This window comes from Anomalospiza imberbis, chromosome 4, assembly GCF_031753505.1.
Source record: "Anomalospiza imberbis isolate Cuckoo-Finch-1a 21T00152 chromosome 4, ASM3175350v1, whole genome shotgun sequence".
In the NCBI taxonomy this organism is placed as follows: Eukaryota; Metazoa; Chordata; class Aves; order Passeriformes; family Viduidae; genus Anomalospiza; species Anomalospiza imberbis.
In genome coordinates, this window is record NC_089684.1 from 5,217,227 (window position 1) to 5,236,744 (window position 19,518).

The 19,518-nt window shown below is 40.7% G+C and overlaps 1 protein-coding gene across 1 annotated transcript; it reads right to left on the reverse strand.

The window, feature by feature from the left end:
* Positions 1 to 3,829: 3,829 nt before the first annotated feature.
* On the reverse strand, positions 3,830 to 17,467 carry CYP4V2 (cytochrome P450 family 4 subfamily V member 2). The gene is made up of 11 exons (XM_068186933.1): positions 17,172 to 17,467; positions 14,785 to 14,897; positions 14,198 to 14,283; positions 12,510 to 12,700; positions 12,038 to 12,107; positions 10,921 to 11,047; positions 9,032 to 9,223; positions 7,180 to 7,282; positions 6,718 to 6,852; positions 6,363 to 6,542; positions 3,830 to 4,699 (listed from the first exon to the last, which is right to left on the reverse strand). Exons 1-11 carry the CDS (start codon positions 17,383 to 17,385, stop codon positions 4,524 to 4,526), a joined length of 1,587 nt encoding a protein of 528 aa, XP_068043034.1. The 5' UTR covers positions 17,386 to 17,467; the 3' UTR covers positions 3,830 to 4,523.
* Between the last annotated feature and the right edge of the window lie 2,051 nt (positions 17,468 to 19,518).

The window sequence follows — 19,518 nt, forward strand, 5'->3', positions numbered from 1 at the left end:
GTGTATTGTATCAAATTAAAAGCAGTTTATTAGTTACATATTCTGAAATTACATGTCAACAATAGTCTTCCTGGAAATAGAGCCCAGAAAATCTGCAAATCAGATGTCAAATAAAAAATCAATACAAAGAAAATTCAGGATCATATTAAAGAAATAGAAGACGGTTGCAAATATTAAACAACAAATAGTTACTGGGTTTGTCATTTCAGAGGTCTTCTTTGATTTTATTCTATAATCAGATTTGCCTTTTTTTTTTTTTTTAATAAAAGGAGAATCACATTACTGCCCAAGGCCTTACTTTTTGACCTAAAGCACCTGATGCTGGTTATTGTTAGATATTAGAGAAGACAGAATGTTTCAACATACACTGAAGAGTCCCAGTATCTTGATCAAGGCCTGTAAACTGCCAAACAGTAATTCTTGGGCAAGTTTCATGTTGTATGTCAATTACTAGCCTGGAATGAGGTCATTTCGGCATACAACAAATGCTGAGTCTTTTGCTAACTGATAACTTTTGCCTTTCTTTGATTAAAATATTTTGCAATTTCAATGAACACTTAATATCTCCACAAGTTATACTCCAGGCATCAAATAGAAAAGTCCATTTGTTGAACTAATGATAGACTTATACTTAGCAGAATATAAATAAGAGACTCATTTTCAAAGGAATCTCAGATGTATGTAGTTTTTTGGTTTAGAAAGTGAGTTAATTTAGTTTTTAATCCATGCAGACGTGAAGGTCATCTTCTAAATATGATATGACTATAAACTGAGGTACTTCTATACTGAGAGTTTTGTCAGGGCATGGCACAAATATTCTTTTAGGAAGAAAATTGGGGTAGCATTCTCCAAAGGCTCTGACTCTTTTAGCTGCTGGAAGAGGAGATGACAGGTGCAGTAACATTTATATATGAGGTTTTGTCTTTTACAGCATGAGGATTAAATTCAGGAAGGCAGGTGGATATCTAGTATGTACTACTATACCACCTCCTGCATGTGTCCAAAACATGCGGCTTCCAGAGACCAAAAAACACTTTATGTAAAGGTGGCTGGCAAATTCTAGTGCCTCAGGCACCTGCAGGTGCTCTCAAGCAGAACCTTCCCACAGAGGGAGGTCACACATTGTTTGTTTTCAGTGTTCCTCATAATAGCTGTAAACCATGATCCAGAAACACTCACACACTCCATTTCTGTCGTTCCAGTAGAAAGCCATGTCCTTTCTGACACCACACAAAAGGGATCTTTATAGACAGAATAATCTTTTGGTTTAGAGATCAGCTGCTACCTTAATACCACAGCAAATACCTAGAACTGTGGAAAAAGGTCACAAACAGCTACTATGCACATGCAGTTTTTATTACACGATATTTTATTGTCCCTTTATTTTATCAGGAAACATGGCAATGCTGTGCTGCGTTCCACAATCAGGAAAAAAACACCCCCCCACACACAATAAAACCCCTAAACAAACAAACAAACAAAAGCTCACACAAAACTAACAAACAACCCCCCATGTTGTGTCACACGTGGTGGTGGATGCAACCTTCTCCGAGAACATCTTGTGCCAATGGGTAGGAGCCACAAGAGCACCAGTGTGCACACACACGCAGCAGCTCGACAGTGAAGATATGGGAGGCTCAGGCATGGAGTTCCAACGTGATTCATTTCAGGTGATGCTGAAGGGTCCAGAGACCAAAGACAAAGGGGGATCTGGAGTATAAATACTAGAAAAGAGAGGGCAGAGAAGAGCATCATGGCCGATGGGATGAGAGTACAGCGGCGGTACAAAGGACAGAAACCAACAAGGGTGGATGGGTGGGGTTATACAAACCAATGGGGTAACGGGGAAGGGAGAACTTACTAGAACTTGACCACATAAGGGTAACAGGGGCAGGGAAGGCCAATGGGCCAACGGGAAGGACAAAATCGGGATATATTAGCATAGTGCTGCAGAGCACCGTGGTGGAACCTTCTTTCCTCACCCTGAGCTGTGAGGAGTGCCCGAAGTCATCTCTACAGGACATCACCATTGCCCTCTCCCCAGTAAGTTCACAGGCCTCCACACCCCTACATCCAGAGGATTGTTGCTGACCACTACCAACAACTACACACCACATGATTTAACCTAATAAAAGCACACTAGACAATGCAAGGTATTTCACATCTACCCAGCAGTCACAAAGTTGGCTGTATGCTCAGTACTGTTTTCCTCAATATTTATTTCCTTAGCAGCATCAGATTGCTTCAGAACCAATTTTCACAACAGAAGATAAGAGATCACTGCCATTTCAGAACCGCTTAGAACACAAAGATTATAGGATTACATCAGTGCTCATCTTGGCAAAGACACTTTGTGCATCACTAAATAGGGATTTTTCACACTGGCATCCTCGGGCCAGCATTTGAGCCTATGCACTTTTCATAATGAGTTTCTTTTTATAGTTTTATCCAGTTTTCGTCTCAATTATTTTCTTGTCCATTTTGGAGAGTATAAGGAAATTATAGGAGATATACACACATTATACAAGAAGAGCATGGTACAAAAAGCAAAGTGCAAGAAAAAATACTGGTCAGTGTAGATAGAAGTCATCAGAATTATCTTATGGAAAAAAAATTGTTATAATTTGGTCTATCTTACAAATTGTTTACACAAAACAGATCCCACAGAAGAAAAGGAAATATTAGTTTTCATTTGTCTTGAAAGTCCTCAACTTAAGTACATAGCTTAAGACATGAGGTACCTCTCCAGTTTGCAACAACATGCCAAATCTCCTGAGAAAACATATCCTGGATGCTAATCTTATTTACCTTGAAAATTCATACTGCCAAGTATCCAAAACCATGAAATAATTTACAGTCTCTCCTTAATTTAGAGTCTCTTTGGAAAATATGTGTCATGTGTATTACATGCATTAACATATGGAGGTGGTCTCAAAAGTTATCTCATTATTAAGAAGACAATATTTAGATTCAGTCCTGGAAAGTGAAATTATTGTTATTATACAGCAATGAAACCTGTCTTTGAAAAAGAAGGCTGAAGAATGCAAGTATTACTATTGTTAAAGGCTCTTTTGTCTTTTGACTATATATTGTTAAAAGGAAACATAGAAACAGACAAGAGAAAAAATCTGAAAATGTCAACAAAATGAGTAAGAACAGATTACTCCTTTCTTACTTTATAACACATTATCATTAGAATGGACCAGTCCATATTAGTTTTATCAGCTCTGACCTCCAGTTTCTTATCCAGTCCCATTCTGCAGGTTGCCCACAGCCCAAGAACAACCTAAAGGCAACAACACACCAAAAGCCCTAACCACCAAGTGGCAAAAACAACTAAAGACACGAGTGTGATTATTGGTGGGCACCCCGCTTCGTACGGAGCCAGGTATCGTGCTGGAAAACATACACCAGTCAAAAGAAGCCCCAAAGCATAGGGCATGAGTAAAGCCAGACCAGCTAAAGTACTTCAGCTTGGTTTAGCACCAGCTTTTTCTTCAGAGCTTGCAAAAATCATGGAGAGTCTGTTCTCCAGCTATATGGCCTTTAGCAGATTTTGACCTGTCATGAAGGTACAGTCAGAAACTTTCACAGGCACTTCATTCCATCACTGTAATTCCTCTTCAACATCAATTAACAAAAAGCTCTGTATGTTGCCTTCAGGGCATTAGAAGGCAAGAGCACACTGGCTCATTGTTTCAGCTTTGACCAGCACAGTAAAATCTATTTAACTGATCACCCTAGAGGAACTGATGCTAAGAAACAATTATTCATCAGCAATTTACCTGCACACAGGCATGCAATTCAACAGGTACAGTTTCAGTCCACATTGAGGCATAGTAGGAGTTTATTCTCAGTTTGTAATAATACATTGTTTTTGTCATTATGAAATCCTGTATGTAATTTGCATACTATCTAGTTCCTGCTATGGTTATACAGATCACTGCTTTTGGTACAGTTTGCTAAAAAATTATTCAGAGCACTCCCTTCTTACAAACTACTTTAAATGCTTACTTACCAAGAAGGAGTGAAATTATCAGAGAGTTCCGCTTGGTCTTTACAGAAGCAGTCATCACCAAAAAAAAAAATTTTGCCAAGAAAAAGATTATCACTTGTATTTTTCAGAACCAAAGAAACCGGAAAACCTTACAAACACCTGAGACTTCCAGTTACTTGGAAAATTCTATGGCATGTAAACTGATCACTTCATCACAGGCATTGCTGTTGTTATTACAATAGCTAAAGTTTTTGTGGCACTGTGGCAATAGAATAGTTTCATCTGAGCAGATAAGGCACTAAAATTTAAGGATTAAGTACTTGCATTTCAAAGATTAACATGAAGTTCACAAGCACTATAAAAGTAGATCAATTAGGGCTATTACTACATCTTTTTTAATAAAACAATAGCAACTAGTTTTAACAAATTGCTGGACTGACATGAAATTTTTTTTTATTTTAAAATATGTCTCAACCTAAACTTTAAAAGTTTGAAAACTTTTGGAAGTAAACTCTTGAAATCCCTTTCATTCTGGTCCAGCATCTGGTCTCCTCTTCAGTTTAATCCAGATGCCTTTATTTGGACGAAGAATCAATTCTCCACATAAACCAAGCTCTTCTGGCTTTTGACATGATTCCACCCAAAAGCGCCGCAGGATGAGGGCTAGAAGAGTTTTCTCCTCCATTTGTGCAAAGCGCTGACCTATGAGTTACAGGGCAGAAAAAAAAAATAGTTATTGTCAGGTTGCATCAACAGCTGCTGCACTTGCATGCTCACAAGACTTAAGAACAGAACTAGCTTTAGGCCAAAATCAAGGTCATATGGATACAACTAACACTAGCATTTTTTTCTGCATGAAAACTCTGGCCTTCTTAGGATAATCCACAATACATCTTCCTTCCCATAGTACACAGAACTCAAACAGCAACATGGAAACAGTCAGCCCTTTATGTGGAACAACTACAAAACACAGCCTTGTCGTGTCTTTTGAAAGGACTAGGCAGGGGGGATGGATAGCGGACCAGAGCACAAGATGCAGCACAGGGACTGTGGGGAGAGAAAAATCTCATGGTTCCGTACATATGTAGAGGAGCAAAGGAGATGCAACTGCAACGGAATGACAGACAGACCCTCCTTCAGTGATCATTAAGTCTCATACACACTGATGATTTGGTAGCACAGAGGGCAAAGTTCGATTTATAATTCAGAGACAGGTGCAGGAGGAAACATGAGAACAGAGGAACATGAGGGAAACCAGACCAAGTGACAAAATCCAGGCAGAGAGATGGGAGACAAACGAAGACGGGACACAGAATGCAGTGCTGAGAACTTTTTATGTTCTCCCCTCTGTATTTTATACACAGATTATATACAGATTATAAACACAGAAATCCACACATATGTACACAAAATACACTTCTGCAATTATACTACTGAACTACCTGTCCTGCACATGTTCCTGCACACTCAGGAACTAGCTAGACATGTTATATTAAATTAGATTTCTCTTTGGAACAAGGAAAGACCTAGTTTACTGCTCTTATGGAAAAGGGCACCTACTACCAATGAGACAAATCAAAACAAACCAATCACATCCCCCAAAAAGAGAAACCAAACCAAACAAACAAAACAAAAAAAACCCAAAAGAAGTAATATTTCCCATTATTGTAATGGCATGACAACTTTTGGATGTTCCCCTCTGCACTTAAAATCATGCAGGGAACAGTCTTTTCACACGTTCTACAATATAAACAACACTGCCTCTACTGAAGCACAGATAAATGCCAAGCATCTCAGTGGCATCTGAAAGTGCTAACAAGTTCTGGGATGACAGAGAAAACACCAAACCAACTACAGTGTCAGAAACAGGGAAAGAATACATCAGTTGCAGATTGCATGCTCTGGACATCCAGCTCAGAACCTGAGAGACACAGACAAGCTGTTTCCAGAGCAAAACAGGTGCAGGACATGTTTCTTCTCTCATTCTGTGTTGCTGACACTGAGAATGAGAAATTAGGAAGCAATCATATCCTAACACAGGAGCCCAATAACATGCTGCCAGGCTGCACAGCAGTGAGGAAGAAACATCAGCGTGATAGACACTGATCCCTAGGAAGAAAAGAAATCCCTCGGAAGAAACAAATGGGGTAGCTCAACAGTACTAATATGAGTCTATGAATTAAACTCTTCTGAGAGAATTCAGGTACATCTAATGGAAGTGTGTGGCTTGCAGGGCACAAAGTGCCCAGATTCAGGGGTGGGGAGTGAGGAAGAGCACTATACAAACAGTACTTGTTGCTGTCTCAATTACCACATTCAAAAGCAGAACTGTTACCTTACAAGGGCTTCCTCTCCAAATACATACCAATGCAGTTCCTGGGACCAGCTGAGAAGGGCACATAAGCGTATGGGTGCCTTCCCTTAGAATTTTCAGGGAAGAATCGCTCAGGCCTGAACTCCTCCGGGTCAGGGAAGACCTCAGGGTCTCTATGCAGGGCATAGATTAAAATGAGGACATTTGCACCTCTTGGTATCTGATACCCCCCTAAGGAGAGGAGAGAAAGGGAGAAGAGTCAAAACAACAACAAATAAGTGACTTCCTATGCACAACAGAACAGTAAAAAAAAAAAAAAAAACAAACAATGCTGCCCTTTTCTTGGGAAGTATCTCCACTGCAGAAATGCTAACACAAGGGAAAGTGGGAAACACAGACCACTTACTAATGCAGCAATCCTCTCTCAAGGTACGGGCAAACATGGGAACTGAAGGGTACAGTCGAAGAGCTTCTTTCACAACACATTCAAGGTATCGAAGATTCTTCAAATCATCCATTGTAACAGGACGTTCATCATCATCTGTCCAAAAACAAAGAGGGATGACCATGACCAAAACTCCCCATCTTTGGCTAAACAAACTCATCCTGGATCCCCCCAGAAACTCTCATCATGCACCAAGTCTACATACAAGAAGGTGTTACAAATATATTAAACATGCATATCTTGCCCCAAAGACATATGGCTGATCGTACACCCCAACAGACCTTCCCACACCCATCCCAACCACCTCTAGCTGCTGAAAGCTCTAGAAGGCATGCTCTTAAATCCCCTTCTGCTTCTAGGCTTTTAACACATTTCCACTCTCAAATGCAGCAAAACCCCAATGAAGGGGGAATGAAGACTTACCAAACACCTCATCCAATTCCCTGTGAACCTTCTTCTGAACTTCTGGATTATGTCCAAGCAAGTACAAGACCCAGTTTATAGCAGCTGCTGTTGTATCATGGCCCTACAGGTCCAGATTTACAAAGACATTCACTTCAACTCTATTCCCACGTACAAGTGGGCTTTGTAAATACTTAGATGTGCAGTTAGTATGAAAAGTGAGACTCATTACTCCCATGACCATGATAAAAACAAGAATCAAGAGTGAATTATTCAACACACTAACTACCAAGATAAAAGGTGATCCACGATTGCTCTGACAAAAGGGGAAAGTATTGAAATAACCCAAGCAAAATCCCTCTCTTCTGATTTTCAGGAGCTGCATGAACTATCAGTATCTACACAATGAATAAGATGTATATTCATCTTTTTGGATACTATCTTGTCAACATCTGGGGGGGACCAGTGACTGTCACAGGAGAGATACAATGGACACAACTTGTAACCTTTTCAAAAGTATCTAAAAATGGTCTTATAAGACACAATACAATAGCCATAGGGAAAAATAATTGGTTTTCTCTGAGAAGGGAATGAACTAATAGTTCCCAGCACTGTGGGAAGGAGAGGAAAGGAAAGGAGAGACAAAAGGTGAACCAAAGAAGGGAAAAAAAAAAAAAAATGAGGAACAGAAAAGGGAAAATTTGACCAAAAAAGGACTTGTGGTGAAGTTCAGAATGCTGCTACAGTACAGAAATGGCAAGATGAGAACAGAGTTTCTCTAGGTTACAACAGTATTAATATGATTCTATGAATTAAGCTCTTCTGAGAAAATTCAGGTTCATCTAATGGAAGTGCATGGAAAACTCAGGAAAATCTTCTTCAGATCCTCCCTTAGGGAATCAGACAAGAAGAAGGGCCTTGAAGATGATCAGAGGGATGGGACATGTCTCCTATGTAGACAGGCTGAGAGAATTGGGGTTGTGGAGAAGAGAAGGCTCTGATTGTGGCCTTTCAGTAGTTAGAGAGGACTTATTAAAAAAAAAAAAAAAAAAAGAGAGAGTGTGTCATTTTACATGAGCAGGTAGTTATAGGACAAGAGGGAATCATTTTCAGCTAAAAGAGAAAAAATTTAGATTAGATGTTAGGAAGAAATTTTTTATTCAGAGACTAGTGAAGAACATGTTGTCTAGAGAAGTTTTGAATGTCCTGTCTCTCAAGGTGTCCAGGGCCAGGTGGAATGGGGCCCTGGCAACCTAATTGAGTTGATGACATCCCTGCCCATGGCAGGAGGGTTGTAACTAGATGATCTTTAAGGTCCCTTCCAACCCAAGCCATTCTATAACGAGTTTCTACAAGAAGATGAAGCACTGATGCACAGTGGGCAACAGAACCAGAAGACTGCAGGCAATGTACCAAGGGAAAAAATATGACGAGGCATAACAAAATGCAAGTCAAAACAGTGAAACTATTTAGAGCTCTCTTCAGTGTTAATGAAGTTTGCAACAAAATGCAAGAGCCCATGCTCCATGTCAGCCATTAAGTTTTCATTTCTCACCTGCTTTCATGAGTAGACTCTGCTCACACAGGCAGGGCCTACCACATATGCATTATCCAAAGTTTTTACAGGGCAAACCAATGCCTCTATCCTAACTCTGTAGAATAGAAACATTGAGATTTTCTCTTAGGCTTCCAGGGCTTAAATAACATCATGCTAAAAACAACCTCCTAAACTAAGTAACACAAGAGTCACCACCTGAAAATTCTGAATCTTGGGTTTGGAGGAAAAAAACAAACAAAAAACCCCAGCAAATAAAACCTTGCAAAACTACAACAACAACAAAAAGAACAATAAACCAATGAATTCCTTGGTTACCTCAAACATGAAAGTATCCACTTCCTCACGAATATCCCTGTAGCTCAATTTTTTCCCTTCATCATCTGTTGCATTCAGCAGCATGTCCAGGAATGCTTTTCTCTTTTTGGAACCAGTTTCTGCAGAGTTGCCATCATTATCATGTTTCTTTTGCTGGGTGTTTTTAAGTTCTTCAGCTTTTTCTGCAATGACCTGAGATTAGAACCATTACATTAGATATGATGAATTCAGCACAAGTGCGCCATCTGCTTCACACAGTTTTGTCCTAACTTATCAAAACAACATCCATCTGTAGCTGTCTACATGAGCTAGTTAGCACAGCTGTCAGCATTAGGTCATGAGATTTAACTGACTTTTTATTAGTAGTGAATTATGACCAACCTTTCTTGCCTCAAGCAATAGAATAAACCTTGAACAGCCTTTGTGCGATCAAGAAAAAAGATAGCCAAACTACATAAACAACTTGGGGGTCATCAAGAAGTGTAAATATATCCAGAGCATCTGGAACACACCAATAATGAATGCCAACAATGGCAAGAGCATATAAAAAAAATCACCAGAGAGTGATCGCATTAATCACCATAAGATCTTCTCTATCCCATCTGAGAATTAAGGAAAGACCTCACTTTGAACCTCCAAAAAACTCAGGAAACTGAAGAGAAACCAGGGCATCCCAAAACCGTGTGTTAAGGCTACACACAGTATTGCTGAACCCTCTACACTAAAGTTTCCCAAATTTTCTCCAGTATGAGAGCAATGGCTGAATTTCCCCTTTTTAGGTCAAAGTACAGACCCAGTAACAGACATAAATTTCTTATTGTTGCCATTGTTGTTGCAAAGTCAAAACAGAACTCTTCAATAAACTGGCATTGCTCTTAAAAACAGCAAAATAATTTAAAAGGGTGTAGAGCATGCATTTCTGTTTGGAGGAATCACTGAATGGAAGAAAAAGTTACACACACACACACATTGTTCTCCTCACTGAACACGCACATGTGTTATGTATTGACTCATCCTTCACCTCAGTGCTTGCTGTCAGCACCTACACAGGTGCAATTATTATTAACGGTTCTTTGTCATCTTCTAAGATTTGGCTTCTTATATTCAGTGCACCAACCCAGCACAGGAAGAGTGCAAGTGTTAAGACCCTCTCTCATGATCCACTGCTGCAATTTCCAATAAAAGGAAGCAAGTAAAAACAACACAGAAGCAATGTGGCTTATTATATGTAGCCAAAGATCAAAGATTATTTCCTTTGTCAGAGACACCCATATAATGACATCATGGGATATATGCATAGGTAAAGCAGCCTCTTTGATAACATCCTAATAGTAGATTTGAGAGGGCAAACTTTGGCAGGAAAAATATAAGAATTATTTGGTGAGAGAAAGGGCTGTTACTTCCACAGTCCAACAAGGTGAGAGAACACTTTATTTTATGCCAAGTGAGTGGTGCATGCCTAATGATTTCTGTATTGGAGTTCCTTACTGCTGATGTGGGGACCTGCATGTGTTTGCTCCTCTCAGCACTTCTGTTCCAAATAGGGGAAAATGAATACAGGACTGAGGACTGAACTTAGTGGCACTACCATGCAGAGCCCTATGTTTACTTCAATGAATTTCTGTTGTTTGTTTCAGTTGTCAAGGATCTGCAAGTTCTGGCACTCCCTTGGAGTAGTCTACTTCCTTGTTTAAATTCAGCAGAGATCCTGAAAGGGAAGTCAGTTCTTGTCTTCTTTTCAGGGAATTCCTCAGTATCCCAACAGAGAGGCAGCATATCAAGAAGGCTGAACCTCATCCCCATTTGGAAGATCCGAGTGCAAAACTTTAATCCAACAATTGAAATTATATTTATAAATATTATAAATAATTTTTTAACCAACTCTATACCATATCTGTAAAATTGTGAAGGATGTTGAGATTCCTCTTGTGCTCTCTTCCTTCTTTGAACAATACATACAAAAAATCAGGCCAAAGCCAGGGGCTTATCTGTCGTCGTTGGATTAGATCACTCATCCTAGAGGCAAAACAATTATGTCATGTAACACTACTTGACAAAACCACCAAATTATAGCACATTTCAAGACCAAAAACAAAACAAAAAAAAAACTTCTATGTACCCTAATGAAATAGAACTTAACATATTGTGTAGGTTTAAACCCATTATTTGAAAGGAAGGCCATTCACATTTGCATCTTGATTTTCCATCATCTCAAAATTTCTGTTACTTATCCCAGCATCACCATGTTTTATATCTTTAAGTATTGATCTCTGAGAAGGACAGCATATTCTCATTTAGTCTGAATCCTCTTGAAACAGTCCTATTAAGTCATCCAACCCCAACACACCCCCCTCCAGCAAAGCATCGACAGTGTTGTAAAGACTACTCATGACAGGGTCCCAAAATATCTGCCCTAAGAACTCAGTTTCTGAGAGCATTGCATTCCTACTTGAACGTCCAGATACCAGACCACACATTAAAGGACTTAAAATGTATTTAAAAAGAAAAATATGAGACTTCAAGTATGCTCAAGCACAAGTGGAGTACATTCGGAAGGGCTGATTGTCATTGCTATTCAGCTCTTGCACATGCTTTAGCTACAGAGGAGTAATTATTACCAACTTCAACCATACTTGTGCTACAGTTTGGAAAAGGCCAAGGAACCCTTCAGATCTACCCCTGTTTTTTATCATACCTGTCTGAACAAGCTCCATCAAAAGTTAGGAGTGAGATCATAGAATCACAGATTAATTTAGGTTGGAAAAGACCTTTGAGATAATTGAGTCCAACTGTTAACCTAGTGTTAACCCAGTCCATTGCTACATCATGACCCTAAGTGCAACAGGAACATGTATTTCAAACTCCTCCAGGGTATTTAGTGACTCAGGGTTAGTCTGTTCCAATGCTTTACATCCTTCCCTCTCTGACTCCCTGGCCTTTCTTCCTCACAACAGCAGCATTATTTCCAGCTCAACTAAAAAATAACTAAGGAAAATGTGCATTTACCTGTAGATAGCAGAAACATAGTCAGAATCCTTATTCTTCTGGGCATCCACATTCCTGCCCATTGCTGTTTCTAGGAGGAAAACATCAACATTTGACAAGTGCAAACTGAAATGCAGTGTACACAGTGAGTTACTACTGCTCCCAGCTTCTGACTATCAACACACCATCCCTTCGACAAGTGAATGTACATAACCCTTTGCAAGGAATGAGCTTTCTTTGTATTTCCATGCCCAGGAATCCTGCTCCTCAAGAAAACTTGTCTTCAGACTGCTACCTCTGTCCTGCCAGTCCCAAAACTCAGCTACTCAGATGCAAGTAGTAAACCCTGGGGAAAAGGTTGGGAAGGATAGAAATCTATTTAGAAAATATGCAGGGACACTGCTCTTCAATCATCTTACACAAACTGGCACAGCTAAACTCATGATCTTCTGCATTATTCACAATTCTACTACAATAACTCAACAGGACTTACCACAAATAATATCCAGGGCACACAGAGTGATGTCCATAAAGACATCAAATGGCTCCTTGTCTACATGCTTCTCAAGTTTCTTCACCAAAATATTTCCTTGTTCATTCATGACCTCTAGAAAGTCACTCAAGATTTCAAAGTGGAATGTGGGAGTTATCATCTTTCTCCGTGACCGCCACTTGTCTCCAGTGCTGTAAAATTAATGGGGAGAAGGCTAAAAAACTCCAAGTCAAAAATAATATCCTCACCATTACAGGAAGTACCCAGTGAATACTGCAGCCTGGAAGAGATGGACACGCTGTAGATGTCTCTTCAAGCTGTTCATAACACCCCACGTAAGGAGCAAATGGAAATATTTCTTGTTCCAGGTCTCTTGAAAGCAGAAACCACCATTTCTCCAGCTGATCTCAACAAACGGTGATGCCAAAAAGCCTCCACACAATACATCCTTGTTAGTCAGTGCACAGGCTCAGAGGGACCAAGCAGAAGCCAGCTGGAGGCCAAACCAGCTATTCAGCATAAAGGCCTCAACCCACCCCACCATGTCTCTGAATCAGCAGTTTTGTTGCTTTCATCCACTGACCATGAAATGAGGCCTGCCGAGAACTAAGGCCTAGAGACATTATGAAAATGATTGCCTCAAGGCATGGCTACAATCTACTTCCTTGGACACAGGTAATCACTTCCCACATGCCAATGACAAGCATGGAGGGCACAATAAGAGTCACCATCTTCCTGGGGGTCCTTGTTCACTTTTCCTAAATAACGTGCCCCACAGGTACACAGCTGGCACTTCTGCTTACAGGGTAAAACTATCAACCACTGCCCCTGTTAATTTGCTATTGGGACACTCCACAGGCCAGCATATCTGCTTGCTGTCTGCCACTGCTGCCCCTAATCAGCAGAGACTGGAACATTCTCCTCCATTATGTTTTTGAAAGCACAAGGAAGTCAAAATACCTCTGTATGCCTATGGAAGACAAAACAACCAGTAAGGACGAACATGCCTGATGCTCGTGGACTTCACCTCTGCACATTGCTACTGATTAATTACTGCCTTCCTAAAGGCCATTAACAAAACTCTGGATAAAATGCATGCCCTATCCTCTCACATGAACTTGTACTTCCCATACCACATGATCAGAGCTGGCTTTTACAATACCATGGTCCCATCATGAAGCATGAGAAGTCCACCTCTGAGGGCTCCAAACAAGCAACAAAGTTAACTACTAACACTGGCACCTTGACCTTTTTTCAAAAATTCAGAAGAGGCTCAAAGGTACCAAAGACACTCTATATTTACCTTGCTCTCACTCGAATATCTGCATTATCCAGACCAATCCTTCCTTTGCTGTTCCAAGACTGGAGGACACCAAACCCTTATACTGCTGCTCCTTCCTTTCTCCACTCCTGATTTTTGCTCCTACCCAGGTTCACCACTCATGATCCTCTACTTCATTAATGAAATGAAGGAAAGAGTGTGGATACTCTCTGATACCACCCCAAAGCATCACCAACCTCAGGTCTATCCTACTGGTCTGCAATATGACCAGCTGAGATAAGAAATGCACACAATCTCTTTGTTCAGAAATACATACAGCATTCCTGCCACCAAGACCTCTTCTTATCATATACCCTGCAAATTTCAAAAAGGCAGCAGTGTACCTTCATTTCATTATACATTATACCTTGTCAGAAGTCCAGTGCCCAGCCATGGATGCAGGAATTCGTACAGGTATGATTTTTCTATATGTTTTGAATTGTTCAGAATAACCTGTCCGAAAAATGAACAGCGAGGAAAAAATATTACTTGTTAGATGGAGAGAGATTTCTTCACTATTTCTTCAATAAGCACTCCAACAGAGAAATGACATTGTCTTACTAGATCAAGGACAATCACTGTCAGCAGCAAAACTAATTACTACATTTCATGGCATCAAAACAGACCCACCAAGTTTTAATGCAGAAGTCTGTCGATGGGACACAAGATTTGCAACCTGAATTTCATCATGTTCTATCCTTATTTCAGTGGTCCCATCTTCCCTGCTATCTGCTTGTTTGTTCTGATCTTGGGAGCAAAAGCTTTCACACATGTGAAAACCAAGCTAATGGAGATGCTTCTTTGATGCTTTCATTTGCTGGTCATCTTTAGTATTCCCCCCAATCTCCTCTGTCCAAACCCTTTTCAACAAAAATTACATTGAGGTAATAGAAAGTAACATGTTGGACACTGCTCTGCATCCCAGTAGAATAGACAGGAGACCAGCACACTCACCTCCACACTGTCAGGGTGATACAAAAACATGACAGGCACTGGTCCTATCCAAAGTTTGAACAATGGCCAACTTCTGAACTCTTCAGAATAAAACTGTATCTGTTTAAAAAAATCTGGAATAGAAAATCAGAATAGATCTTCAACAAGGGGGATTTACAAAACAAGCAAGGCTTCTGTAATGAACTCTTGCACCACGTGCCCTGCAATTTTGATTTTCTTTTAGTTTTAACATTCTGCTGTGACCTAGCAGCATATTTTGCACCTGTGGATTTTGCAATTCAGATGTCCTAATCGCTTCAGGCACAGACTCACAGCACCATTTGTGCCACAGATCAACCTGAGGGATACCACTGCTGTCCAGCTGCCAGCTGGACTTCATACCAGTCAGCTCAGCAACCCAGCAAATACTCCTCCCACATTATTCTGCAATTATCCAGTCCGTATCTTGTCAATTCAGCTATACAGAAAGCATGGGAGATAGCTAAATCTGCTGGCAGGGGAAGAAGAGTAAATGGTGTTTGATTTGAATAAAGGTCTTTGATACGATCTCATCACAGAGGACAATCAGGTTCACGCCACAATATCAGAGGTGGTGGCCACTCTCAGAACGTTCGAGGATTAAACACTTCTTTGCCCTTTCAGAAGCAAGCTTAAACAACTAATGACACCTTTACAAGCCTCTGCAGAGTTGAAAATTCAAAGGTCCCCAGATCAAAAAAAAAAAAAAAAAAAGAAAAAGAAAAAAAAAATTTCCTAATAGATGTCCAATGTCCAAATACAGCTTTCCCTAGTCTTACAAAAAGTTCTAATGACACCTCATCTAACACGATTCAGAGGGTCAGATTATTTTGCTATTTTTAAAATATTTTTCCTAACCTTGCCATGATTAAAATAGCACATTTTCCAGTAACTGTCTAGCAATACCAATAAAAATTCCTCATTATATGGAAAGTTATTTTCCTTCCTGTTATAGAACCCTACTCTTTTGAAAAGTTTTGGGGTTTTTTTGTTATATTTTTTATGAAAAAGATTTTAAACCACAAACTTCACCCATTTTTACATAAATAAACAAGAATAATGAAGGCTGGACATAGAAGCCATGTGATTCCTTAACTAAAACATGGGAGCTATGTGATTCCTGCTAACAAATGAGATTAGGGACTACACAGAACATCAGAGTTCATATCAAATTGCTTTCTGGAGATAGAAGCAATGTTCCAGTTCTGTTTGGGTTTTTAAAGAAGATTTTTTAAAAAGAGGATAAGAAAGAAAAAAAAAATCTCTCAGTCCAGCTCATATCCTATCATCCTCCTACTGCTTCCCCAAGGACAACTTTGTGGAAATCTGCCTGCCCTGACATCCACCACAGATGTCTCATACTTGTCCTTAGATATGGGACTGGATCCAGAGGAAAGATATGAGTGTTGTGAACAGAGGCACAGTGTCTCAGCATGGGTCAGCACTGGGCAATTTGCATTCCAATGCTGTACTCTCACTTGACTTTGCCATGCTCCCATTGAACCATTAGTCTCTCTTCTGGAAGTATATACAGCAGCACAGCCAGCAACACATGTGCACAGAGCAGAACTGGCGTACACAGGCATCCCAAACACACACAGAGGCGTGTGGGCCACTGGCAGCAGACTCAGCAATACTTTCATACCACAAACTCGTTAAGAAATATGTTCCTGTTAAAATATCAGTACCAAATGGAAAGGGAACATCTAGCACATTAGTGCCCTCTCATGAACCTGGCAAAAAGAAGGTCCCATTAATCAGCTCAAGAACAAAAAGATTTGTTTTTGAGTGATGTACTATAAATGCTCAGCAAGTTCTTTTGCACTCAACACATAAATCTAAGTCACATTATTCTGGAAGTGAGCCTAGGTAAAAACAACTTGGCATGCTAAAGTCCCTTGCGCATGCTTGCTTGGGGGAATAATTGTTTCAGCCTTTGTTTGGACCACAGCAAAAAGTCATGAGGACATAATGTTTAACTTTGTGAAGCAGCACTTCGTGCAAGAGCCCACAGCATGCCTCCCTCTCACTAAATCACATTCCACAGCATTCATGCTCCACCCTACCAACAACTTAATGGTCTGAGCCCAGCAGCAGCTGCTGTCAGATTTAACCCCCAGTTAGCCTTTGAGACCAATAATAATGCCACATTTATGCAGTTCCTCTCCTTTCCTCTTCACTGCCGACTCCTCACACTGTTCCCCTCTGCAGATTGCCCAAAGAGACCTAAAGGCAACAGCACATCCTCTGATACCCCACTCCCCTTCCACAGCTCAGCCACACAAGCACCTCACCCCCACTGGTTCCTCCAGCAAACCCCAGGCAGTGCAGGGACCTCACAGCTGGGCTGCAGTGTGAGCTGGCATTACCTTCTCCTTTCCGCTTGAAGAGCAGGGCATTTCCCACCACAGGATAGCAGGGGCTGACACCTGGGATGGACTTCATCATCTTCCATTGCCTCCAGTATTCCATCAGGGAGGGCAGGCAGCACACAGTCACAATTGTCAAAAGCAGAGCGATAATCCCAGCTCCCCATGGCAGCAGCTGGGGTCTCCCTGAAAGTCCTTCCACAACTTCCATCATCCCCTCTCAGCCTCCTGCTCCGAGCCTTGATCCCTGCTGCGAAACTGGCGCTACCTCTACTTGGCACTGCAGAAAATTTGGCCAGAAGAGCAGGAGGCGGAGCCACTACACAGGCCACTGGCGTAGCTTCTTGCCAGGAAATTAAACAGAGTTGAAAAACACTCTTACGGAGAGGCTGCATTCTAGGATTTCCTAGTGGCAGGCAAGCCAGAGGGAACAGTCACTGCCCTCACTTGGCTCAAGCCAAGTGAGGAGCAAGAACCTTCTTTGCAGGCCCATGCAATATCTCAGAAGGAAAAACAAAGCACCATCAAGAGAAAAAACACCTTTTTGCTGATTTGGGATAGATGAGTTTTCTCAGTATCATCTTTCTCAATCTGTTCTCAGGTGCTCAACACCATTTTGCCATAGAGAACTGAATTGCTCCAGTGCTGTCTAACACGATAACTGAAGGGCCAGATAGAGAATACCCTTTTCCAGTGGTTTGATGGCTTCAACGAGTTACAAAAACCAAAGCCCATAAAGACCCCTGATCGACAGCAGCACTGCAAAGCACACTGATGCATCTCAGCTCAAATGGCCTTTACTGATCTCGTTGAATGCTCAGGCACAGGCTAAAGGGTGCCAGTAAAACAACTGGCAGCACCAGCACCTGTGCCCCAACTTGCAAAGTGCCTGGGTACTCACAGTACCAAACCCACCATATACACTGCTACCCCTCTTGCCTCAGGGGGATCCAGGGTCTCTTCTCACTGCTGCAGGACTACTCAGCATCTGTTTCTCAAAGTGGGTGCTCGGAAACCTTTTGGTCAAACAGAATTTTGTTAGAGGCAGTATGGTTCACAGCCAATTCACAAAACTTCACCCGTCAAATAAAGCACAAATGGTATGTGCTTACGGCCAAAGTCATATTTATCCTCTTTGCTTTGTACCAAAAATGACTGCACTGACTGCAAAAGCATTTTTAGCAAATCAACAAAGAGCACAAACAAAACAAGAGAAAAAACACAAACAGAAAGCTCAGAACATCAGAAGTTATTTAAGTTTCTGTGACCTTTGGCATCAGAGGGGGGGTAAATTTCGGCACTTTGTTCTTGCAATCTCCCAGAAGAGACTTTATCATAAATGCTGACTGTTATATCTTTCTGCACAGTAAACAGCTGGAAATGAACTTTGCTACTCTTGCTGTTGTTTGCAATGGTTTGTGACAGAAAGCAGCAGATATATGCCCAGTCTTGCAAACACATAGGCAAGTTAGACAATCATCAGTCCCCTCTTTTGTTCAGATGACATCCTAGGAAGGAAGCAAGCACACAGGATGCAAGCACACCTTTTGTATTTTTAACATGGAGATCAGCTGAATAATTATACTCTCATATTTACAAAAAGTCTTGCAGTTTGTTGCCTTCATTGCACCAATAATTAGATGAAGTGACTATTTGTGCTTCTGAGTCAAAAATCCGTACTTCTAACTGCTGGTTATTCCTTTTATGGGAAAAAAAAAAAAACAAACACAAAAAACCCTGTGAAAGAGCAAGAAGGTGGAAAGGCATTGGGAAAGCAGTAGGGAACACTGCAAAGCAAACACTGCAGCATCCTGCCAGCAGCTGGCAATGGTGATTATGTTAATAAAAGGCAGCAGAAATACTGGAATGAGACATATAAGATATATACCCAAGAAACAAGAAATGAGAGATCTAGCATCTTTGAGGCCTAATTATGTCACCAAGACTTGGAATCATAACAAAACTTGGAGGATGTTCTGTAGGAAATGAGTTTTCTACCAGATTGTGATCAGCATTTCCTTTTTACCCAGAGAGCTATTGTTCAGTGTTGGATTTCTGTGAGCACTCCACTGCTTAGTGAATTTTTGCTTTTATAAATGCTTGTAACAGTGCAAACCTGCTCTTCTTCAGCCTCTTGCCTAAGTGGAAGCTTATCTATCTACCTGTGCTGGCAGAAGACAAGCAACCTGTTAGGCAGCTGTGTCAGCCACGAAACACAATGACAACACAGGCTTCTGCTGGTCCCTAGAATGAAGCCTGGACTCTACAATAAGAAAAATTAATAAAATCATCATTAACAACAAGAAAACAACAACAACAACAACAACAACAACAACAACAAACAAAA

What these genes read in the sequence shown, in the direction of transcription:
- CYP4V2 (XM_068186933.1), bottom strand. Translation starts at nt 17,385, where the DNA reads ATGATGGAAGTTGTGGAAGGACTTTCAGGGAGACCCCAGCTGCTGCCA. An exon ending in ATCACCCTGACAGTGTGGAG is followed by an intron (nt 14,284 to 14,784) that starts GTGAGTGTGCTG and finishes TTTTTCGGACAG; the next exon opens with GTTATTCTGAACAATTCAAA. An exon ending in TTCACAATTTTACAGATATG is followed by an intron (nt 9,224 to 10,920) that starts GTATAGAGTTGG and finishes TTCTAATCTCAG; the next exon opens with GTCATTGCAGAAAAAGCTGA.